Here is a 25,187-nt window from a genome sequence, read left to right as displayed (position 1 = left end):
TTATAAAAGCTTTGTGTGCGATTCAAAGCAGTGATACACCGCCTCATACAACCACAATAAATCATTGGTAACATTTTAATACGTGCTCTAATACCTCTAAAACAAAGTCACAGTTCACAAACTATGACGTAGCGGAAGTCGTCAAATGACGTAGGTGGGTTCTCGCTTTCGGGCGGGACAAGGTGTTTCAAAACCGATCAAAATCTGTCGAATTGCTGCACAGCATTTATTTGATCGATCGACGATGGCCTTCCAAACAGAAAAAAATCTCCTACCGTGTCTGGCTCTGAAAGTAAGTTGGAGCTGCCGTCAGTGTTTTTTAATGGGGTTTCTTAGCCTGTGCGTTGTTTACCGAAAGGAGCTAACAACACACTCAAAGCTATTTCACAAAAGTTGAACAAGTAGCTCAACGTGTTCATTTGCAGTGCAATATTCCTCATGTTTGCTGTCGCGCAGTGGTTTTGGGATTACTAAAACAGAAACGTCAAAAGCTTCAAATGCGGTCAAACTGGGAAATTTAACACAATAATTGCAATCCAGTCTAGCTTTCTCCCTGCAATACTACAGATCTAAATATTTATCTCCTTTCTCTAGCTATTTTTTCGTGCTATTACCAGATATATCTTTGCAGGTTACGACGAACTTCACATTATTGAATTGTCTTTTTTGCGATTTGGTTTTCAGCAGGTCACGCTGAGAAATATAAAACAAAAGACTCATTAACCCATAATTATAATGATATGAGCAGCAAATTGCATCAAATGCGTAAAGTGCACAAACATAATGCAAAGCAGCTCATGAACAGAAGCTACAAGGTAAAGTACAGTGCATGGTTTATCATACAGAGGGGGAAAAAAATAACGTAATGACAAAGTACTGGTCAGCATATATACAGTACCTGTGTTAAGTGCATAATGCACAGTAAAAAAAGTTAAAAAGCCCATAACAGACTATTGGTCATCATACGTATGGTGGCTGCAGGTAAAGTGCATAATTCACAGGTTTAAAAAATAAATAAAAGACATAACAGACTACTGGTCAGCATACATGCTGCAGCGGTAGTGGTGCAGGTTGGTAAAATAAAGTGCACAATTCACAGTAACAAGAAAATGAAAGGGATAATACAGACTACCTCTTCCTCCCTGCAGCGTTTAAAGCCCGGGGATAGAGAGAGACACACAAGAAAATGTATGTCTGATTTTGGTCGATGGGAACATTCAGGTGAAGGCCTGAAGGAAGAAGCTTCTATTCCTGGTTCAGTGGGTGGCAGTCTTTTGTACATAAAATGAAAAGAAGTGCAAGTGTTGAGGATGATAGAGGGCTGGACAAAGTTCCATTCACTATTACCTGCTGTGATCTGTTTGTGGGGAAATCTGAAATCCAGCCTACGAGACATGCATCTAGATCAAGGGAAGGCAAAGGTTTATCAGCTAAAACGAGAGGATATATCGTTTTAAAAGCTAATGAGGAATTGCCAAAAAGCAATCTGACATGGTTCTTACTGCCCACAAAGATGTTTACTGTATACACAAGGTTAAGTGAAGTTGCTGTGGTATCTTGAGCACCTCTATTAGTTTGGGAAGTAAATTGTAGAGGTCCAAGAGATGTTCAGTTTTTGCTAAAATGACTGTTTTGACCAATTTTTTTTTTTCAATCTATTTCATCACCACAGAAGTTAAAGCCATCGGCCGAAAGTCATTCTGTGTGGTGAGGTTTTTTTTTTTTGGGAACAGGTACCAAGATGGACTGTTTCCAAATGTGATGACTAACAATTGACCTATTTCTTCTTTTTTTTTCTCTCCCTCTTTCTCCAGAACGTTGACGCCCTGTTGCGATGTCCAATTTGTTTTGATTTTCTCAACACTTCAATGATGACCAAATGCTCTCACAATTGTAAGTACGGCAGTTGTACTCCTTTATGGAGTGGCATTGATTTGGTGCTCAAGTTATTTCCTGCTTTCCGTGTTTTGTGCGGATATTGATGGACAAGTGGAATTGAGTGGGTATGTCTGTCTAACTCAAGGTGGGTTGACAATTCAGGTCGTGAACTTTTTCGTACAATCCGAGTGTCAAACATTCATCACTTTCTTCATCTTAATCTTATTTTCTAAAGACTGCTCTCATTGAAAAGCGTACTTGACACAGAAACTGTCAGCAAATGAGAATCGTGGTAACTATTCCTGATGAATCAGTTCAATAATTGCAGTCACTACATGCAGCAATAACTATCGCTCATCATAATTGGGAAATGTTGATCGAATCGTACACTCCGTGTACTTAATTTTTTTGAGAAATTCGTGACTAAAACTAGGACTCCTGTTTTATATCAATAGTGGAAAAACAGCAGTTCCGCCACAACTCAAATTGCGCAGTCATGAGGATGGATTTTGAGCCATTCAGCGATGGATCCATACTGCACAGATACCAACATTATGTCTCATATCTTGTATACTGTTCAAAACGACCGAGCTGTCTGTCACCAAAGAATATGCCGTTCTTTTACCAGATGCTTGTATTGTTTGTGTATCATTTCACAGTTTGCTCCTTGTGCATCAGGAAATTCTTTTCCTATAAGCTTCATTGTCCAGTTTGCAATGCGGTAAGTTTGGAAGCTCTGCGGGAATCTCGGTATGAGCTTGTGGAACTCTAATTCCTTCTTTAGCAAAGAAAAAAAACCCGTCAGTTCAATGGTAAACTTTGAATTTACTGTGACAGAAAAGCGACTGCAGTTGGTGCTTTGCACGTACTATATGAGCAAAGAAAATGCAGTGGTACTTAGAGCATGAGTTTAATTCGTTCCATGACTGTGGTTATAACTCAATTTCCGAGTATCTGTCTTTTGTTTTTAATATCATTATTTCTGCCTCCTTTTTCTTCTAGCAAGCAACAGAACAAGATCTCCAAAACAACCGTTTACTGGATGAATTGGTTGTAAACTTTCAAGCTGCAAGGTACGCAGACTTCTTTTAATGTACAAAGGAACTCCGCAGATCCAACAAAATGATTTGCCGGATGCTGATCGACCTTTGTTTTAGTTCACATTCAAGTTGAAGTAACGTTGAAATGAACACCCTAGTCTATCATTTTAAACTGCTGCTCTAGATATTATGATGCTTGAACAAGAACTCGGGCAATTTGCATTTACAGCAATAGAACTGATGTACACATTGTAATGTTAGACCCGGGGTGGGAAATTAATTTTCCAAGTGGGTGAAGAAACATGGAGAAGTTGTCGAGGTCAACAGAAACATGCTCATCAATTAATCTCATTCTTCTTTTTTCTTTTTTTTCCCCTTTGCAACACTTCCCCCCCCCCCGCCCCCATATATGACATGTATGTGATGAACCCAAAACACAATCATAACCAGTCACAATAGCGCCGTCGTTAGTGGGGAATATTTATTACAGTAGCGATGTCAGTGGATCCCATTTTTATTAATATGATTATAGTCTGTATGCCAGAGAACAACTTTTAGTGCACTGCAATTCACTGGCATTATATTGACACTTGCGCAGTACTCGCGGCTCGTTGTAATTCATTTCTAAATGAAGGTTTCAGGGCAAATCCAATGGGGATTTTGTTTTCATTAGCTGAGGTTATGTAACATCATATATTGTCGTCGTATATACTCCGTAGCTTTGCAGCTCATGTTGCTTTAAGGCCCAATGTCAGCTTGCTGATGGTTTCGAGGAAATTGACTAGTATTTTTAAATCACAAGTTCATTTTTAGTGACCCCGACCACAGGGTTCACTTCACTTTTTTTCCCGTCCGCCTGACATATTTTTCATATACAGTTGAACAGTCAAAGTTGAATAGCCAAATTTGCTGTTTAACCACATATTTCTGCAAAAGATGTTCTTCAAAGGTAGAATAAAATGGCATCGGTCATGGAAAAGATTGATCAGCATAGATTAAAACATATCAATGGACCTAACTGTGACATGGGAAGCAGTTTGGCTGTCCAGTACAGTGTTAGCAATACATAAAGTGAATGATTTGCAAAAAAATCAATAGGTAATTAGTGCTGTAACTAACGAGTAGTTTCAGAATCAATTTATCTGTTGACAGTAATAATACTTAATATTGACGCATTCACTTGCTAATGCACACGCACACTGTGAATTAAGTATATTTGTGGAAGAACTCAAACTTGCTCCCCTTCACCTGGTGATTAGTGTGAATCTTAAACATCGGTGGCCAAAACCTGCCTAATTCAAATTAAACTGCATTAGGAAACCAACCACTAGAGGGTGCTGGAACTGCACAAATGGAAAATAACCTGGCCTATTTAACAGATGGTGCCGCTTGTAATATCGTAACATGACGATATCGGGGCAATTTTAATATCGCGATATTGCTTTTACCATTACATCACTACTTGTACCCTCAATATGACTGAATTGTCCAACTTGTCAGAAAAACACTCATGATTATGTGCAAACATATATGCTGAAATCCCTTTGATTGGTTGGCAACATTCTGAGTAACCAAGTCAATAAAGCCAACTGCTGAGCTTTTTTATTTTTTGTTAGCGGCAAGCTATAGTGCTTTCATTAATCGCCTCAAGGTTATCAGGACCGCAAAAGGTCTCACTTCAGTTTGTTGACACCGAATAAACGAATGGGCGCATGACGCAACCGCTCTTTTTAATTTCCTGTCAGCTTGAGTGCCTGAAAATGTGTTTCTGTCAGAGGAAAAAATGGAGGACCTGCATATGAGGTGATGCATTCCAGGTGAAATAGACATCTGGTATTTATACGATGTATTCGGACGGCATGGTGAAAGGTGGTTATCGCATCTACCCTGCTGTTCTGAGGTTGAGGGTTTGAATCCACGCTCTTGCTCGATTCTTGTTCGGAAAAGTTATCCTTTGGTGTGAATGTGAGTGTGAATGGTCTTTGTTTGCCTTGCGGTTGGCTGGCGAACAATCTTTGCCCAAATCTGCTGGGCTAGGCTCCAGCACACCCGCTACCTCACTCTTTGTCATACATGCTTGTCATGGTTGGGGAATTGAATACAGTATATTCTGTATTTTAGGATTAACAGTTAAACTTTGCAAAGATACAATTGAGTGAATGGGTTGTTGAACATTGTAGGTCTGTAAAATGTAATGTAATGTCAGCTCCTCCCTCCTCTGTCCCAGCCTGGCCACATCAGGCCCTAGTCTTTGAATACTTTCCAGTTTGTTCATGACTTCAAACAAACATTTGTACTGAAGTCAAGGTGTTTCTCACTTTGTCCAAAATGGATGAATCCCGTCTACTTCCTGCCACTGACTAATGAACTGTTGATGGAATCTGCTACAAATCTGGTTATCTTCATCCGACTGGATATTTAAAGTGAGTGGAGACTGATTGCACCGCTGCGGAAACACCCCCCCCCCCCCCCCCCCCCCTCTCTCCGGCTCTCAGCTCAGCGTGTGGATGGTTCTCATTTCATTTAAAACAATGCAGCGGAACCTATGTTTGTCAGGTCCAAGTTGTATTCATTTCAAAATTCCAAAAACGTACAATGTTAGGTCATTTAATATCTTCCTGGCTGTAACGGCAGATTTATGTGATATTCTTACATTCTCATACAAGTAAACAAGTCAATGAAACGAAGTAAAGCAAAGTTACGCCGGTTATGCACATGTTCAGCCGCATGCAGCAGCAGAACACGTGGTGGTGGATGTTCTGTTGACAGTTTCAGTAATTTAATCCTGGTTTGTTGTGGAATACAGGAAAATAAAATCAGTGCAGTCAAAATTGCTGGCAATTCATAGTATCCATTTGTTTCTGTTTTTTAGTCAATGCTTTTTGTTGTAGCATCTGCCAAGGAAAAAACAAGCGTCTTAATATTGTTGATCAACGCATTAACTAGCCAGATGTATTCCTGTCACAATTCAAAAGCTGTTTGTACGCTCCCCCCCCCCCCCTCCATCACTGGTACTCTTCTGTGGTGGCTTCACAAGAAGCCAAAGAAAAACCAAAGCGCTCCTTTACTTGCTGACTGAGTTTCTGCAAAAAGAATTATTTAATGAAGTGTGTAAGAGTTTATACTGTGCAGCCTTGTTTACTTTGTGAGTTTCCCCCCCAAAGTCTTGCGCGGAGTTGAGAGTGGTGCAAAAAGAAGCGCATATGTGTTTGATGCGTGTCAGCCCGGGCTAATGGGTGCAATTAGTTCAAATATAAAGTTTTAAATATGGAAAGCAAAGCGCCGCACACCTCATTGCTTCCATTTTATTGCTCTGTAATGGACCTGCTGCCATTTGTTTGCCTCGCACATTTTCGAGACCCGAGACAAAGTGTCGCCTTTTTCATGGTCCGTTAAAAAGAAACGCGATACTGAGTGGTCGACATGATAGTTAAAAGACCTCAACTCACTGACTACAAGAGTTCTCTGTATTATACTGCACTCATGTGTTTATCCTACAGGACATATGGTCTTTATGTAATCCTGTATTGTTGTATTATGTGAGAGAAGAAGATCTTTCACGCAACTGTCTTTTACTCTCTACTGAACGGTTTCCATGTTGTAATTCCATGCACATTTTTTCCTCCTCCCCCCCCCCCAGACAGCAGTTGTCACAAACTTATTTTGACTCTCCACCAATATCCCCAACGAACTCAGCATCAGTCAAATGCAAAGCACCGAGCGACAAAGGCCAAAAGTGCAACAGCTCTCTTGTGAGTCACTTTTTCCAGAAGAGGCCCAGAAAGTCTGCCACAGATGCCCCGACTGGACGTACGCGCAGTGATAAGGACGCTGACCCCCACAAAGCCACTGTAAAGGAAGAGCCCAGTGATGTGGAAGAGGCATCCATGCAGGACGCCGGCTCGGCGCAGCAGGATGAGACGGAATTGCACGGCATCAGCACGGAAGAAGAGATGCCGCATTCTTCCTCATCACCGCCAACGGATGTGAAGCCTGCAATCAAAGGTGAAGCATATCAGGCGCTGCGCAAGCTCGTTTGTTCCGATGGCGTCCGTTTTGTAACTCCGTCAGCCTTTACTCACCATCTTTTAATACGCAAGACATCAGGCCTGTAGTTTACATGCAGGGTTTTGCACAGGTGCCGTAAGATCAATCCAGGAAATAGTCAACTGGGATTGTTTTCCTCCACAGCTGTCAACCTGAACAGGACAAGTGAAATAGATTTAGAGGAAATGTTTGTGTGTGTTTGTATAAGATAAGATGAGAATAACCTTTATTAGTCTCCCAATGGAGAAATTCCCAATTCACAGCAGCAAAGTTATGAAAGGAAGAAGTAGAACAACAAAATATAGGAACTGCTGGAAAGGCAGCCACTCACGCGGCGCCATTTTGAAGTCAAAATAATAAAAATAACACAACACAACACATAGGACACAGACAGTCGTGCAATCTTCACCACTCTTCTGCATACACTTTGTTGTCTGAAGCAGTTATAGATGAAAGAGGAGAGGATCAAAGTGTCCTTTCACCAGTGGATCAGAGACGTCATGCTGAAAATGTGCACACGTCTGCTACAAGCTAAGTTTTGAAAGCAAACACGAAGCTGTAGCGTCCATTGACGAAAAAGAGATTGGCTCACATCTCCTGTCCCATGTAAATCCACTTCAATTCCAAGCCGCGACTCCCAGTTCCACATCCGCATCGGCGCTCACGCTCCTTTCCTTTGTATCACGTTATTTGTTGGTATATGACACAAAGTGGCCGTTGATAGATTGCAAAGTAACCTTTCAGTTTTTTAGCAGCGCAAGATGCAATTGAAAGGGAAAGTGATTTGGATGTACCGGTACTGTACATTAAAGTGTTACATTTAGTGATGGATTACTATTTATTGATCTGTTCATATTTCTAGTTGATTTTTGTTTTTTGGAATCCATTAAATGTGTCTTCTTGCAGTGGAGTGCCCCGTGTGCTCCGTGAGTGTGTCCCAGCCGTTCATCAACAAACATTTGGACATGTGTCTCACGAGCGGCGAAAAGAAGGAAAGCTTAAGAAGGTAAAGTAACTTGAACGCATCATGTTGAGTAAAGCAGCAGAGAAGTGTTTTCTCCAAATGCTGCGTAAGCACCACAAAACATGTTCTGACCATTATTTCTTTCAAATGAAGTAGCTCACACCAGGTAGTCTGTTAACTATTATTTCTGTCTATGTGCTGACTTCAAAATGAAGCTTGATGCTCCTTGTTGCCCGGCATTTGAAGATTTGAGTTCTCGTAATGTTCCTCTCTTGAGTCTTACTGTTGCAGGTGATTCGTCCTGCACTGTGTGCAGCAGGTTGATTGTCTTTTAATGACCGATGATGGTCATATTTTTTGCACCGGCACAGAGCATTTAATCTGGATGACACCTTTCTGTCACAATGATGAATGGTGGTGGTATCTTAAATATTCTGGACTGGCTTTAAAAAAAAAAAAAAAAAAAAACAAGGCCATTTTTTTCTCTCCAATGCATTTCAGTGAGTGTCACTTAAATGCGGATTTTTGTTCTTCGCAGGCCGGCCTGCTTCCTGTTCTCCTCGAATGGCGGGTGTCAACTATAAATATATTTTACTTGCTTTGTGGTCCCCTATACATCCCAATTTATCATTTGCATGACATTAATGTCAATTTTTTACGATGTTTTTCATAAAATGCATATTTCTATGGGACACACAATAAAAATAGCTAAAAATGAATAAATAAATTCAATGAGGCGATCGAAGGCTTTTCCTTTGGTGATCAGGAGCACAATGAAGCAAGATGCTAATGCTAATTTGAAGGCTAATGACAAACTTTCTATCACTAAAGTCAGCGGTGTCCAAACCTCCCCGCGTCTTACATCTTACTTCTTACGTCTCTGGTGCAGAAACCGACATGATATTCATGTTTTCATCCATTCACGAATCGCAACAGAAGTCGCTAGCATGCAATTCAGTGGCATGTGACGAGCGCAGGAAATATTTATCTCGCCACTCCCTATTTCACCTTGTCATTGGCGATGTGGCGAACGCAGAGCACGATAGCTTGAAGCACGTGACTTGAATATTGAATTACTTTGTTGACATTTCCATCATACCACTTCATTGTATTAGAGCCCAGTGACATGAATGTTGCGGATCTTTGGATTAACCAGTAAAATGTTTCTGTCACAGCTCCCTTGGCAAGGCAAGGCGCCCGACGGGGAAGTTGGTGTACAACCTGCTTAGCCTGCAGGAGTTGAAGCGGAGGCTCAAGGAATGGAACCTTTCGTTGAAAGGCTCCCGCGATCAGCTGATCAAAAGGCACAAGGAATTTGTGCATATTTATAATGCACAATGTGACTCGCTCAACCCCAAATCAGGTGAAGGAAAGCAGTACTCGAAAGCTGTTATGTCTTTTATGCTTCATTCTGTTGTAGGTTAGCCACTCCAATCTGTCATGACCTTTGCTAAGGAAAAAAAAAATGTACTTTTTGTACAACTTCCTGACTACTATATGAATCCGGTGTGTTGGGGGAGGGATACATTTAAACCATGCTGGGTAAGGGGTCCTCGAAGAGCCAAGTTGCTGACCCGTGCGCTCGTGTAATCGTCCAGTGCTTGCTTCGGCAGTCATCAAAACTGATAGAACCATAGTTGCATCGTAATATTTACATTTCACAATTGTTTAGCTGCTGCATTAAAGCATGGTAGGCAGACGACGACTTAGATCTAATGTCATTCCTCAACAGTTGAAGAAATTGTCAAAGAGGTGGAAGCCACCGAGAGGATCAAAAATCAGCTACATGACAAAGTCAAACCTGTGAGTTGGGACTGTCTTGTGTTTGTATTCGTTGTTGATAATGTCCATGTGCATTGAAACTAGGAGATGTTCATTCACTGCTTTCAAATGTGCAGGTGATGGTTTTCTCAAAGAATCACTCCGAGGAGGAAATTGATGAGGTTCACTCAACGTATAGTAAGTGATTGTGCTGTTATTCGGTCACTGTTTACATATCTGGCCTGTGCTTCAATGATGCCAGTCAATATGTCTGATAAATGGCGTCAATTTGAACTGCTGAGTAACATAGTCAATACGATACACTCCTGAAACAGTTTCTGCGCTTCATAAATTTCTGTATTAACAAAAATGTCAAAGCCCACTAAATTGCTGTACTCCAAAGTTCTACTCGGTGCTCACTGCCGGAGATATTCATAAATTAGGTGTGTCTGAAAAAAAAAATACATTTTGAGTACATTTCTTAAAAAAGAAGATATAAAACCTTGACCTTTTGCAAAACTGAGCTTTATGATTGCAGACATCTGTAAAAAAATAAAAATAAAAAATCCATTCAAAAAGATGAAATATTGAACGGTTTTGTGACACTTTGCCAGTTCATGCCAAGCCTGTGCAATATATTTCACAACCACAAAAGCTTATTCTACAAAAGGGGCACTATAGCGAGTCACATGACGTTTGCTTCTCTTTCACTGACAGATGAGTCCGATCAGTAAACTGTCCTCTGTTCCGATGAAAAGCAAAAATTGGATTTGTATGCCTCGGGAGATGAGGAACAGCTTTTGTTTTGAGGTTCTTTGCAAAGAACACATATCATGCCATGAGACAAAGAGAAAGATTTGCAGGTGTTAACTCAATTTCTGAAGGCACCGAAATGCTGATTTTTATTTTTATTTTTAGCTCATGAAAGCGTATTATATTTTCTAACAATGGACTAAGCGCACTTAATGATTTTACTCCACTCTTAAGATAGCTGAGTGGCCCGTCGTACAATGCTAAACTGAAGTTAATGGCTCCAAAACATTCACTCTTTCCTAAGCACATAATAAGCTTTTATAGATGAGGGAATTTATGTCCAGCCTTTGTCCTGGTGGCAGTTTCAATTAGAATGTAAAATTGAAACAAAGACCTGAATGCGCTCCAGTAATGCGTTCCATCACCCAGCCTGCATGAAGCCAAAGTTGCCAATGTTGAGTAATCTTTGCATAATAATGCAAATTGCATACATATTTACCAGCATGACATTCGTTCCTTGAGAAAATATCGTCAAACTTGAAAAGAGACAATTATGTGCGTTGCTATGACAAAAAAAAGAGAAGTCGTTGGATCTTTGTATGCTGGAGTTTTGAGGAAAGGAAAGATGTTTAAATACTTGGCTTTTTGGCCTCTTGGGGGCAGTGTGGTGCTGTACATGGATGGAGTACACCCTTAGAATGAGTACAGAAGAAAGTTGCAATTGAACTTTAAAAAAAGAAAAAAAATCACAGATTGGGAAGAATTTGTGTCTTTGAGTAGTTTTATCTTACCCGTGTTTGTGTGTGAATATTATTTGAAGGAATATCACTCCTGAAGTTGATGCTAATTTCTCGTTTGCTTTTGAATGGGATATTACATTGGCTTTAGCATTAGCGCTACTGATGTTTGAGGGCCAGGGGCAGGGAAGCATGTTTTGCATTTAAATATACAATGTGTGTAATTCTTTTTGTTGTGTGTTTGGTTTTATCGTAAAATCCAACTGCAGTGTCATTAAACAGCGGAAGGGAAGCTCGGGGATCATAGAATCACATACATGACATAGTTGCTACGCAAGCAATTTGGTGCATTCAGTGTACTTCCACGCCATTCTGTGCGATAATTGTTTTTCTTGGATTAAAAGGGCCAAAATTGAAATCACCATTACATTGCGATTAACCATCGAGCCCTACTGGAGAGTAGTCCAACTAGCAAGTAACAAGCCCATCAACCACACGCAGAGATGTTCTCTCTTTAATGAGCTGTTGAGCAACTAAGATTGGAATGGACCCAAAAAAACCTGTTTGATGATCCACCTCAACCCTCATCCTGCCTTTGCTCAATGAGTTCACACTATATGCCCAAAGTCAAACAAAGTGAAAGCTGACCGTGTCAATTTTTACCTTTGGGGTAGATCTCGAACATGAGTTGCACCATTGGAGATTATTTTCTGGTGAACCATCATATTGACAAGAACCGCAGAGGTGTTGGTGGGGGGGGGGGGGGGGGGGGGTGACTGTTTGAAAATAAAAAAGTGACAAATGAATCTGACTCACAGGAGGAGGCTTTTATTAATAGCTGCACTGCTGTGATAACCTCTTGATTTATCACAGGAGGATGTGGGTGAGTCACACTGCCAGCATCGGGAGCTAGCAGATAACTCCGGAAACTCGGTGGAGCACTCACATGTGATTGCAGCCTTTTGTCAAAACATGCCATTTATCATTTGTAGAATCAACAGCTGCTTATTCAACATTGTCAACAAATTTGGAAAGCTCAATGAGTGAGGACAGTGTGATGCGGTGCAGCTATACACCGCTCTAAACAACAATACAATAATAAACATTGTTAATAATCCTTTCACAGAGTCCAACTGTGATTGATCTAGTTGCTTCCTTGCAAATCATTAGCTTGTGTTTCAGAAGTGTTTTGTATTAATGGGGAAAGTGGCTCATTTATGATGCAATATTTGAAGCAATTAGATACAGTATTCGGTAACTTTCAGCGCTACTTAACCTCCGACAGGACTGACGTAGCAGTCTTCCAAGTGCACTCTTATCACCCAATCCGAGAGGCTTCTTATGCATCATTATCTTCGCAGGGAAGCAGCACAGCAACGACTTCTCTCGCCTGGTTGCTCAGGTTCGTGGTCGCCTAGATACAACCAGGCCGACTCAGATAAAAGAGGCGGCGGGAGGCGAAGATGCAGAGCAAACACCTTCGGCAGGTATGGGGAGATATTCTCTTGCATCACAAACTTTGTCAATCTTCAGCTAACAATCTTCACAAATGGTTTGAAGTTTTTGGAAGATTCCCTTCAGTGACACATTTGCCATGTAATTGAGTTGAAAGGGTCATGGTGGGGCGGCACGGGGGTCGACTGGTTAACATGTCCGTCTCACAGTGCAGAGAGGTGCAGGGTTCGATTCCCGCTCTGGCCTTCCTGTGTGCAGTTTGCATGTTTTCCCCATGCCTGTGTGGGTTTTCTCCGGGTACTCCGGTTTCCTCCCACATTCCCAAAATATGCATGACAGGTTAATGGAACACTCTAAATGAGTTGTTAGCGTGAACCAGGATGGTTTTTCGTCTGTGTGCCCTGCGATTGGCTGGCAACCAGTTCAGGGTGTACCCCGCCTACGGCCTGGAGATGACCGGGATAAGCTCCAGCACATCGAGCGACCCTCACGAGGAAAAACGGATTAAAAAATGGATGGATGGCTTTTGGTTGGTTTAGCTCGGGATGAGAAATGTTTGCTGGTATTTCTTCAGTATGTTAACTTTTTGTTGACTTTTTGCATCGCATAAATACATTTAGTGTTTCATCGCTGTGAAGCAACACCGCATAAAAAAGGAAAAAAATATTCCGAGAAAATTATTTCCATTCTTCCAAGCAATTGTTTTCAGATGTCATCCGACAGCTGATACTATCTCAAAAAAAGAACTGAAATGATACGGTCTGTCAGTCTCGATTGTAGGGCTGCCAAGTCAACATCAGTTGACTAGTGTTTGTTTGTTTTTTCTTCTTTCTTCTTTCTGCCTACATTCTTGCTGCTGGAGGCTGTAAATGTCCCCAGTGTGGGACAAATAAAGGATATCTTATCTTTTCTAGTCACGATGTCCACGAGCAAAATCGTTGACAATTAATTTAATAGTCAATGAGTTGCTTATTTTTGTCTAAGTATTTATTTATTTGGCCCTTTTTGTTCTCTCATGAAACAAAAAGGGCCTCATCTGACACACATGCGCAGTAGCGATCCTTTGTGGCAGCTCCTAACGTACTGTATGTGAAGTAGGATAACGTGAGAAATTCATTTGTATCATTCAGCTCAAGGTGCAGAATCAAAGACTTGTTTGGATCTCAAATCTGAAGGAGAGGAAGAAAAGGAGCCTTCCACAAGAGGCATTTTCTTCTCAAACAGCCCCACTTACAGTGACGTCTCTGTCAGCAGGTGAGTCCCTCCATAAAGAAAAGTACTTGCATGCGACACCCCCAAAACTCTTTGGTGAGACTTCCTTGAAGCCAGAATATTTTTTTTTATCCCCAGAGGTGTTAAGTAAACTGTGGATCGACTTGAGGGCATTGCTGGCTGTCTGTACAATGAGAGATGTGTGGCATTCCTGGCAGAATGCTTGCAGATTTTGGAACAGAAGTGCAAAACCACAAATTGACTCCAAAAGAGATGTCTGCCCTACCTTGTGGGTGCCCGTCATGTTGCTGTAAATCATAAGTGCTGTCCCTAAGCGGTGTTTTGAAGGCAATCTTTCAAATGCATATGGCCGAACCTCTAAAGTCCAATGCGCCTGAGGTTAAACCAGGTCTGAATGCATCCACAATTTTGTGGGCAAAACTCAGCGAAATTTTTTTTTTAAAAAAAATCTCGAAACATTCTTTCTGCCTCGGTAGCTGTTTATTTATTTATGTTTATTTCATGTACGCAGTGGGAAAAAGTCAAGCCGACTGCAGCAACACGTTGTTTCATGCTATGCATGACGGTGACACGCCGCCAACGCGGCGATCAGGCCAATTTCAAAATAGACATTAGCTTATCAAATCACGTAGGGACATCAACACCTTTATTTTGAAGTTCCCGGCAGTGCGTCGCAGCGTGAAGGCTGACGGTGTCACTTGACTCGTATCCCTGACTAGTAGAGGCTCCTTTTTATTACCGGGACATCAATAACACATATCCTGAAATCAAGTTCATTCACGACTTAATGCCGATGAAAGAACTATGCTGACATTTTATTTTGTATGTTGCTTAACGCTTAACAGTGATTCCAATGTTAGCGATTAACAGCCGCGAAGCAAGAGCCCCGTTAGCTGGCAAGGGGCGCCGGATTGCTTTGCAAAGGCAGTTTTTTAATAAGTAAAAATGACTTCACACTTTGATGCTCAGAGCCTGACAGCTTCCTAATGTTCACTTTTTAGCATGCCAGGCTTACTCAAATGTGCTGTTTTCGATGTCAAAATCGCGACTGTTTGTCACATAATTTGGTGTCATTAACCAAAATATTGGAAGAGATTTGTCTGAAATCTCACAAATGCTTCATAAGCAGTTTAAATTCAAGTTAAAAAAAAAAAAAAAGCAATTTCTCAAGTTTTCATACAAAATCTCTGTACAGCATACTGACTAATATATTTGTGATATGCGATAATCGTCCTGCACATTAATCGCTCAGTCTCGAGTTTTATGATCTCAGTTGACACTGAAACATTTTTGTGTTAGCATTGTTTGGGGTCCGGCACGGTGGGCAACCGGTTAGCACGTCCGCCTCACAGTGCAGAGATGCAAGGTTCGGCCTTCCTGTTTGGAATTTGCACGTTCTCCCCATGCTCGTGTGGTTTTTCTCCGGGTACTCCGGTTTCCTCGCACGATCCAAAAACATGCTTCTACTTTTTTTTGCTGTCTCTGCACACTATTTGTGTGTATGTGGCAGTTGTCGTGTTGCAACTCCTGATGTCCTCCGTGTTGGGTTTTGAATTGCGAAAAGCACAAAATGAGAGAAACCTGTTCATCAAAGCAGTTTCACGCTGTGGTGTATAGTATGACGTTTACTTTTCTAACTTCTCGTGTGAAGTCCGGCACCAACTCAGATTCAGCGCAGTGCAGTCCAATCCACAAACTTTATTAAAGCCTTGTGTTGCCACAGTAATTCCACATCAGTAAAATTGAATAGGTTTTTTTTGTTTTTTTTCCTCATTCTTCCTCTTTCTCTCTACCTGCAGCTCACTTTCGGACATCTTTGCACCAGAACCTTCCATAAACGAGTAAGTCTTCACCACCCTGTTTAGAAAAAACAAAAAATAAATGAAATCTCATCCTCATTGTTTTTGTCTTTTATTCTAGTAGATGTAATTGTGAGTCTCCATTTGAAAGTGAACGTGTACTGTACATTATGATACTTAGCCCCACCTTTTCTGGGACACGACATCAAGCGCATCTCGTCAGATGAACATAGCGTGCATGTAACACTTGCTACCGGCCAGCTAGTCAGACTGGGTGTCAAACTCAAAGTTCGGGTGCCGGATGGGGCCCGCAGCATATTTTGCGGCCTGCTAAATCATACAAAGTTGTTGTTTTTGTAAAAATGGATTTTGTTCACTCTTCTCAGAATGTGCTTCTTTTTTTTTTTTCAACCAAGGAAACGCCACACAAAATATTGGGCAAAATTATTAACTTTTAAAAAATCATAACAAAAAATGGTATTTGTGTTATGAAATCGAATCACGGTCTTACGTCCATGGAATCTTGTCATCGGGTTGATTCATGGTCTGTTTGTGTTGAAGGCTGGCTCGTTGGTCAGAGCAGTAATTTTTTGTAAAGTTCTCAATAGGCTGTCAGTTGAGGTGGGAGCGCATTGCCGGCCAGTTGCTGGGCAGCGCGTTGGCGCGTCGAGTCAAAGATCAGTGCTCTTTTGACTCCTTTACCACTTCCTTATGCATGTCATTCTCACAGTTTAGGCTTCCGGCTTCTGTTTACATTCAGGCTAAGTGGAGACTTGGAGCTTGGGCGTTGCCATGTCACTTGTATGGAAGGAAACAAGGAATAAAAGAGGCTTAATCTCTACATTGCAGATTGTCATAGTTGGCCAGTTGAGTGTTTTTTTTGTTGTTTTTTTTTTAACATTCGGTACCAGCCAATTGTGGACCAAGTCTGAAAAGACGTTTAAAAACGTCTTTGGAGTGAATGAATGAATATATAAATTACACATGCGTCTATCAGTCCACTGCCCGTCCACGAACCCACTCCGTCGTCATTCCAGCTTCCATTTGCCACGTGGACTTGTGACCCAAATTCCAGTACTGGAATTTAGTTTTTCCTGCCAATAAAGTCAGCATAAAGAGACATGGGACACTTTGTCGTCAGCTGTGAGCTGATCTCAATTTTTACTCCTTTCTTGTCAGCAGGGCCCTGCGTGTGAGCTTTAAGAGGTTCCACATGTGCACCAAATAATGGTGTTGAAATGAAATTAACTTATTTTAGTATGCATATATACAGTAAATATACAATATCTTATCTTTGATTGCATTCAGTGTGTCAGGATCATGAATAAATGAGTCCAAGTCACAATTCAACTCAGTTGACCTCGTTACAAAACCAATCAAGTGATATTTCACTTCTTGACTGCAAATTTGATGTACAAGAGAGAATTGATTCCTGAAGGCCACATCTGCTGTTTTCGCTCCCTGTCATCAAAAGAACAGTAATTATTGGAAGAAATATGTGTGCAAAAATCAGTAATTGTCTTTTAATTAAATGACATACACTTCTTATCTCTGCCTGGTGGTTTTAAACCACGCAAGGAACCAGTTGAATTGTAATGAATTTGCTGATGACAGAACTAGAAGACCATTTGTCGAAATAGTCCGCAATAATTGTCAGTCGCCCCAGCAGCATTCTAATCGAGCAAAGATTCACTTGGATAGAGTAGGTGCCAAGTTTTTGTTTTAGGATTAATTAAGGAGCTTTTTAATACCAACGGGTTTGTAAAATTCTAGTTAATTTATAGCCACATTTATCTCTTGCATATTGCAGAAGATAAGTTAACATATCTGTCTCTCTCTTTCTCTCTCTTTTTTGGGGGGAGGGGGTGGTGTGTCATACTTAACTGCTGCAAAAAACATTTTTGTCCTGAGGGATAGCACGGTATAATTTCTGTACTATAAGGCACCTTCGAGTATGAATGAATGGCCTATTTTAAAACTGTTATTAACTGCATTTATGTTAGTTGTTTTTTCGCCGAGGATAAAGAATATATACCAGTGAGTTTTATTACAAAATTAGCAACATCAGTTACTTTTATTGAACAAAAATTGATGATAATGGCCCCACAGGCCTGATTGCGCCCCCATGATAGGCCTTTTCTGGCACACGGGCCGTATGTTTTATGTCTACTCTACATCCTTGAGGCTTACTACTCACACTCGGGCCCATTGCACTGTCCATGTTCCTTGAATATCTTCAGCCTATAGATTGCAGGGAGCAGGTGCATAAGCTCTGGTAAATGCCAATGTTTAAATGTTTAGTGCAGAGAAGTGTAATAAAAGGCACAGTGTTCTACCCCAAAACACAGTTTGGAGCCCAGTTAAGCATCTGCTGGGGGTATTTTATATGCCAATAAAACTGTCCTCTTCAGGAGATGTCTTACAAGAGAGATGTTGCATATTTCCCCATGCCCAATTCAAAAATGACCAAATCTTCTTCTGAACAGCGTCACGAAGAGGACGTCTGTCAGGAAGCGGACATCTTCTTCCCGGAAATCCGTCGCTGCTTCATCGACCGCTTTAGGGAAACGGCGCCGTAGAACGTGACGAGGGGCTTCATTGAAGATGGAGGACGAAAGACCGCACACGTTTGAGACAATACATGATGGCGGCGGAAGAATGTATCAAAAGCGTGTTTATTTGAGACATGTCTTTTTGTACATATCTGGTTAAATTTATGACCTCGTAATCCACAGTGAGTCCGTACTGCTCGTTTTTACATTGTATATATTTTTTTCCTTTCAAAATTCCAAGGAGTCTGACATAGATTTTAGTGCAAATGTAAATAAAGCAAGAGTTATTGATCAATTTCCACTTCAGTTAGCTGTATTATTTTTAACATTTAGTAGAAACAATTCCAAAGATGGACAAACAGAAATTTTAAAAAACACTTGAAAAATAAAAACATGTAGCCAATTTCCCAAACGCCTCACGACCAATCATTTGAGTATGTCACACGACACGGGCTACGAAACGTCAAGACAACTCAAAACAAATAAATGTATGAAACTAACCTAAAACCTCTCATAAAAAGAGGACAGAATCAACACCATAGCGCTAGATTTTACCCCGTGTTGGGTCAAAATCTTGACCCAACATGCTGGGTTCAATCCTCAACCCAATGCGCTGGGTGTCCTTTTTGGACCCAGTGCTGGGTTCGCTCTTTCACTGAATTTGGGTTACTTTTAATCCGGCAGTGTTATGAGTGTAGGGGCCGTATAAGTGAGCACCCGTCAGAACAACGAGGCACCTAAACGGGATGAGGAGTTCTGTTATGTTAGGGTTTATTGTCAGGCCGATTTATGAGAGTTCACTCACTCACAAAGCTAATAAAGACTCGCTTGGATTTCATCGCCTTTGATGGAAAAATGACTTGAGGTCACTGTAATTTAATCAATCCAATGCTGATGGAAAGCTCGGGTCAAAGCAAGTGTGTCCGCACTTGTGGAGGAGATGTGGTGTTTATGTAGATGTGAACGAGGGTGAGAGAGAACTTAATCTTGATCGAAAACAGTTTGCCTGGAGCCTGGACAGCAAGCGGCGCTCCACACTCTTGATCTCTCCCATCGGGCCGAGCGGAGACAAGCTGACGGACAAAAGCTGGACTCCTACCTATTGCGCTGCTCGTTACCCCTCTTATCTGACTTCTGCATCGATCCGCACTGCAGTTTGCCTTTCTTCCACTTAGCATGGATTGCACTCCTGCTTGGAACACTGCTCGGGTCCCAACCGGCCCCTGATTCTGACCTCATTTCAGAGAGAGGCGACAACAGGACCTAACAAGAATGCCATACGCGGAACGGTCTCTAGGAAAGACCTGCGGAATAAGACGCGTGGCCGCTGAAAGACTTTGTCTTTGTAAAGCTCATAAGTATGTGAGAATTAGATGTCGTGTCACTCTCAAATGCCCTGGACAGTTGTGATCGCTTTTTTTTTTTTGACTCCTTGCCCTCCCCTTTTTTAAACTGGCCTAATGGTGAAGAAGTAAATTCATAGTCACGGCATGGACTCGTGTTCAACGAGGCCGCATCCGCCTTGCCCCCAGCGACCATCGCAATAGGTCAAGTGGAATTGGCTAAATCCTGTCGGAAACAAATAAACAGCTTATGGGTTGACAGCAATCAAAACGGAGAAAAGGATGAAGCTGAATTGTTGGTGATGATAGCTAAATGCTTAAAATATAAGCGAGGCTCTCCACGATGCTTGACAAGATCTTATTAAATTTGGATTAAAAGTCTTGTTTTAGTGGAGTATTTAATCCGTTGGTGACAAAAGAAATGATTGCCTTCGATCCAAAACCAGAAAAGCTTGACATGCAATTTAAAGATCATGTTACACAAATGCACGGCCTATCATGCAAAATATGATTATGCTAAAATGAAGCGAATTTCATTTCTTTTGATGAGCCAAACCCCGATTGTCTGATCTCATCAGACAGTGTTGATAATGATAATAATAATCAGAGGATGGGTTATATAAATCAAAAAGATCTGCTTACATTCCTTCCTCCTGACACATTTTGGTTGACATTATTTTGGAAGGAGCCACTCGCGGCAAATGTTTTGCATGCTGACTTTGGCTTGGTCATTGGTGACCCATTTGACTGCTCTCGGTGTTCTCGAGGAGGCCTAAAAAAAAGGGAAAAAACTTGTTGCAGTAGATACGGTAGATTGCTGTCCAGCACACACGCGACCCTATAGAGGATAAGCGATCCAGAAGATGGATGGATAAATATGGTAAGTTTGAGAATCACAGTGCTGTCCGTCATGACTTATTCAAAATAACAATAGTTCATAAAGTGGAACTTTACCGTGCATCTGAAAAGGAGTCAAATTGGCAGCTTTATTCCAAAATTGATTAAATTCGTTTTTTCATTTAACATTCGACACACAAAACCCCATAAATGAACCCCCCCCCCCAAAAAAAAACCCCTCCATCACATTTACATAATTATTCACAACCTTGTGCTTAGGTGCCTCCCGTTTCCAATTTCTAAAGCCTAATTGGAGCAGGAAAATCTGCTCCAGAGCGCTCTTGCCCTTATACTTGGGCGACGGTTAGTTTCTCAGCAGGACAGCCCTCAGCCCACTGCTAAGATATCAAAAGAGTGGCTTTAGGACAACTCTCTGAATATCTCCGAGCCACCCAGCCAGATTCCACATTTTAATCCAATTGGAGAGATGTGAAAATGGCTGTGCACCGACGTCCCCCCCCCCCCCCCGCCCCCCCATCCAACCTAGTGGCAACTGCCCAAAGCTCCGAAAGGTGTGCCAAACTTGTGGCATCTATATCAACTTGAGGCTGTTGTTTCCAAAGCAAAGGCTGTGAATACTCCTGTGAATGTAATTTCCTCAGCTTTCTATTTCTTTCTTTCATTATCTCTTTTTCTCGTAATGGTGTTGTGTTCAAACACAAGCTTTTATTCCATTTTATTACTCAGAATACACTTTGGTTATACTGTAACGTATACAGTATTTTCCGCAGTATAGGGCGAACCTAAACGCATTAAATTTTCTCAAAATCTGACAGCGCACCTTATAAGCCGACGCCTTATATATGGATCAATATTCTGATTTCTCGGACATTGTATTTTAAATGTTCTCTCAAGCCCTTTGTTACAGCTGCAGCGGTTGTGAAAGCGCTCTATAAATAAAGCTGTATTGTATTCCTTTTGTGTAGCTCCATCTAGTGGCTGCATAATGCAGCCGCAGCCACTATAGTAGCTTCTCTTTATGTGCCTTATAATGTGGTGCGCCCTATTACTGTATTTGAAAACAGTTTTGGAATAGGCCACTCGTTGAAGGTGCGCCTTATACTCCAAAGCGCCTTACGGTGCGGAAACATATACATAGTGATGACATATCACTTGACGTAAAGGCAAACGTAATGTTGATCTGAACGGCGCTCACTCATGATTTTCATAGGCAGCGTTGCGTATCAGTTTCGTGAACTTTGCTTAGATTTTTTTTTTTGTGTGAAAATGTAATTATAGTCCTGGGAAAAGAAAAAGTTCTCTGAATTGGACCATGTCATGTTTTGTTAATGGCTTCTTTTACGTTATGCTTTGACATCGCCGTAAGGATAAGACGGAGACGACAAATGTGAAATCAATAGAGAATTTATGCACATAACATAAAACCCGCAGGGATACTTTTTTTTCTTTTTTGAGAGAGAGTGCTGGGGGTTTTTTTCACTGAAAAATCAACAACAAAAAACTACAAATGAGCCTGTGGTCTTTCACCAGCAGGATGATCAGTGCTGGTTATCGAGGTTGTTATCATGTATGGCCTCTGTGGAGAGCGGAACGATGCATGCTCGGGAGATAAAGTGAAATAGAAATCTTGTTAGGGTTTTGTTTGTTTTTTGTCACTGGAACATGATTGTTTCTTAATTTAATCATTTGTCATTTTGAACCGAGGACCTCAATAAAAGATCATTTCACCGCACATAAAAAACCCCGTCTCGCTGTGGTGTGAATTCGAATGAACTGCACTTCAAATCATTTTAATGATCATGCTGCTGGAGAATTATTTGTTGTGCTTGAACTATTGATTATAAATGTTAAATCACTCGAGAATTAATGTTTACTATGGCAATCGAGCTTGTGAGAAGGGGCAGACCAATCAACCAAATAGTGGAACTGGAAGTATAAGTGGAAGACGAGCATATTCTCGAGTTATAAAGGAGAAATATATCATGTCGATAATTTGGGGAGGAGCCAACAACTGCGTCAAGGTCAACTCGATGTAACTATGTCATTTTGCCTTTAAAAATGGCCTTGACGTGGCAGCCATCTCATTGTTTGTTTTTGTTTTGTTTAGTTTTTTAGCCATTTCGTGGCAGTTGTCCATTTTGTGGTCCTGTTGTGGATTGTTTTGGCCCTGACACTCATTGAAGGAGAATATTGGTTCTTGACGGTTGTGCCTTTTTGGCAGCACCGTTTTTGATCAGGGAATTTCTGCACTCTTGGACCGTCGCCGCTTGACCGCCTCAGAACGCCTGTTGCTTTCGCGCCTTTAATGGGCAGCCTTTTTTCAACAGCCCCGCATTGTCCAGCGGAAATCTTGAAGCGGATCTAAATGGGGCTGGATAATTGAAGCGTTCTTTCTGTGTGTCTATTACTCACCAATCGCTACAGTTGCTATAGTTACTTTCAAACTTAGCTTGCAGCAAACGTGAGTGACGTCACACATGCTGTGCTCACGACGTCCACTGATGAGAAAAGACAAATCTCTCCTTTTTCCATCTAGAACTTCAAACAACAAGAGTACGGCTTGTATGAATGAAAAAAAAAATGTTTGGTCATTTTGATTTGATTGTTTTATGTCATATATTTTGGAACTGTGGGCCCTTGAGTGAAATTTCAATCTTCTGCACGGGACACCTCAGCAACTGCTCTGCACAGGCCAGATCCAGACAATTGTCACCATGTCGTGAAATGACACAGACGCAGAATTAAATGGAGTGACATAAGTGACTGGCTTCCAAATCCAAAACCGTATTGCTGAATAGACGATAGTTCGTGACAACGTTTGCGTCCGGCGTTGAAAACATTTTGCGTGGGCAGAAACGAACCGTTCTGCTTGTCATTTCTCGGTTTTTTTGCTCTCTTTGTCATGGCTACGCATGAGCAATTTAAAAAAATGACATTGCACACGCTCAGGATACTTAATAACACCTCCCAGAGCTGCATGACAATTTAGCGCGTTTGGCTAACAGTCCCGCGTCGTAGATCCAGTTCCATGTCTGTTTGTGCTAAGAAATGAAGCCAGATTTTTTTTAAATGTCCAAATCCCACCGTTTGGGAGCCCTGTTTTACATTTCCTCCTTTTCTATTCGAGTAACACATGCTCGTATATTTCAAGCTGCAATTTTTCAGTTCCTTCTTGTTACACGTGGCTTTGATTCATGCTTATTTTGATGACAATTATGAACGTCAATTACTGCCTTGAGATGGCGGTCCAACAACGGGCGACAAAAACATGATCTCGTATTCTCTGTGCAAGCATTGTGTGATTATAATAACGCCATTGTCTTCTGTTTCTGGCCCCGTCATTTAGCATCATTTTCATCAGGACGAATAAGTGCCCTCAATCTTATTTTTCCAACTGTTCAAAGAGAAGGCCCATTTGTGTCCAATGAGCTGGTTATTAAATTAGAGGAAACACAGCTCGGTACGCTTTCCACAGAACCATAGAAGGCAGAAAAGTGGCTGTGTTTTTGTCTTACATGTGTCAAATGGAACGTCGTCCTGATGCTAAAAAACACTGGAGGGTGAACCGCTTTTTGTACAACACCAACGTTCAGATGTATTTATTTATTTGTTTGTTTGTTTTTTGTTTTTTTAATCAGTGCATTGTCACGTTTGCCTCATAGCGAGCTGAGTTGTTGTGAGTTTTATCTCGTTGTGGTAGAACATCATCTCCCCAAGCAGAGACTCACCGGCTCCTCTTGAGGCTCAAGTGGAATGATTTTAAAAGGAATCTGGAATTGGATACTTTCACTTTTTAATCCAGTCAGTGTTGCGCCGTACTTCTGGGACACTTTCTGGCATTTGTTCAAGTGCGCATCAACAACACCTCACAGTCCTTTTGTAGTACCAAGCCACTCCTAAGATGCAGAATCTCAGGAGAACTACACCTCCAATTATTATTTTGTTACTTTTTTTATTTGCAAGAAATCACATTGTTCCAAGGACTCCCTTTGCCTCTGGATTTTTTTTTTCAAATAAACTTAACATACGTTTTGAATCAAACAATTAATTAAATTTGCAGCATTTTCAACGGGTAACAAGACTGACACGGTCCTAATGTGACCCCAGGGTCATAGGGTCATATATATATATATATTTTGGGGTAAAAAAAAAAATATAGACGCTTTACACACAATCGTTGTGTTTGTTTGTTTGTTTTTGACATCTCGATGAATGTTGGCATTTACGGCCAAGAGCATTTAATCTGCTGCAGTCATCTTGAATTACTCCTGATGTATCAGAAGGTTGAATGTGGAGACAGAAGTGAGTTCAGTTCCAATTTTCCAGGCTGGATTGTGAGCCATAATATTATTTTAACAAGCACTGGGCCAGTTTGACACGTTAAAATGAAGAGATTGGATGTTGCAGTTTCACTTTCAGAGCCGCATTTATCTTTAGTCACCGTTTTGGGGCCCCTGGAGAAGCTCAGTCTGTGAGGACTTGCCATGGAAGTTGAATGGTTCCATGTTTAAAGGAAGTTTGTAGTATTTTTTTTTTTTAAATCACTTGTCGTTTTTGTTAAGACATGCATTTTGGCTTGACAGTAGTACGTGATAAAAATGGTCGGGGGTGGGGGGGGGGGGAATCTAAATTTGATTGACAGGAAACCGTGGTGGAGTAAAAAAAAAAGCATTCTTAAACAAAAGGCGTGACTTACTTAGGTGTCAATCATTGGATGCACTTGCGGGTCTCATGCTGACCTCTGACCTTGTTATCCGCCAAAAGAGA

The 25,187-nt window shown here is 41.2% G+C and overlaps 1 protein-coding gene across 1 annotated transcript; it reads left to right on the top strand.

Annotated features, from left to right (window-relative positions):
- The first annotated feature begins 145 nt into the window (after positions 1-145).
- On the top strand, positions 146-18,625 carry rad18 (RAD18 E3 ubiquitin protein ligase). The gene is made up of 13 exons (XM_086118875.1): positions 146-292; positions 1,815-1,893; positions 2,538-2,599; positions 2,881-2,951; positions 6,559-6,923; positions 7,872-7,971; positions 9,105-9,292; positions 9,662-9,732; positions 9,828-9,888; positions 12,542-12,667; positions 13,766-13,889; positions 15,668-15,709; positions 18,154-18,625. The coding sequence occupies exons 1-13, from the start codon at positions 245-247 to the stop codon at positions 18,251-18,253; spliced, it is 1,437 nt and encodes a 478-aa protein (XP_085975001.1). The 5' UTR covers positions 146-244; the 3' UTR covers positions 18,254-18,625.
- The last annotated feature ends 6,562 nt before the right edge of the window (positions 18,626-25,187 follow it).

This window comes from Hippocampus guttulatus, chromosome 8 (genome assembly GCF_054856545.1).
Source record: "Hippocampus guttulatus isolate MCC_2025c chromosome 8, RoL_Hgut_1.0, whole genome shotgun sequence".
Taxonomy (NCBI): Eukaryota; Metazoa; Chordata; class Actinopteri; order Syngnathiformes; family Syngnathidae; genus Hippocampus; species Hippocampus guttulatus.
The sequence above is the reverse complement of the archived record's forward strand: the minus strand, read 5'-3'. Positions and strand labels throughout refer to the sequence as shown.

Coding starts and splice junctions, on each gene's coding strand:
- rad18 (XM_086118875.1), top strand. CDS start 245: ATGGCCTTCCAAACAGAAAAAAATCTCCTACCGTGTCTGGCTCTGAAA. Junction 293..1,814: donor TACCGTGTCTGGCTCTGAAA/GTAAGTTGGAGC, acceptor CTCTTTCTCCAG/AACGTTGACGCCCTGTTGCG. Junction 12,668..13,765: donor AGAGCAAACACCTTCGGCAG/GTATGGGGAGAT, acceptor TGTATCATTCAG/CTCAAGGTGCAGAATCAAAG.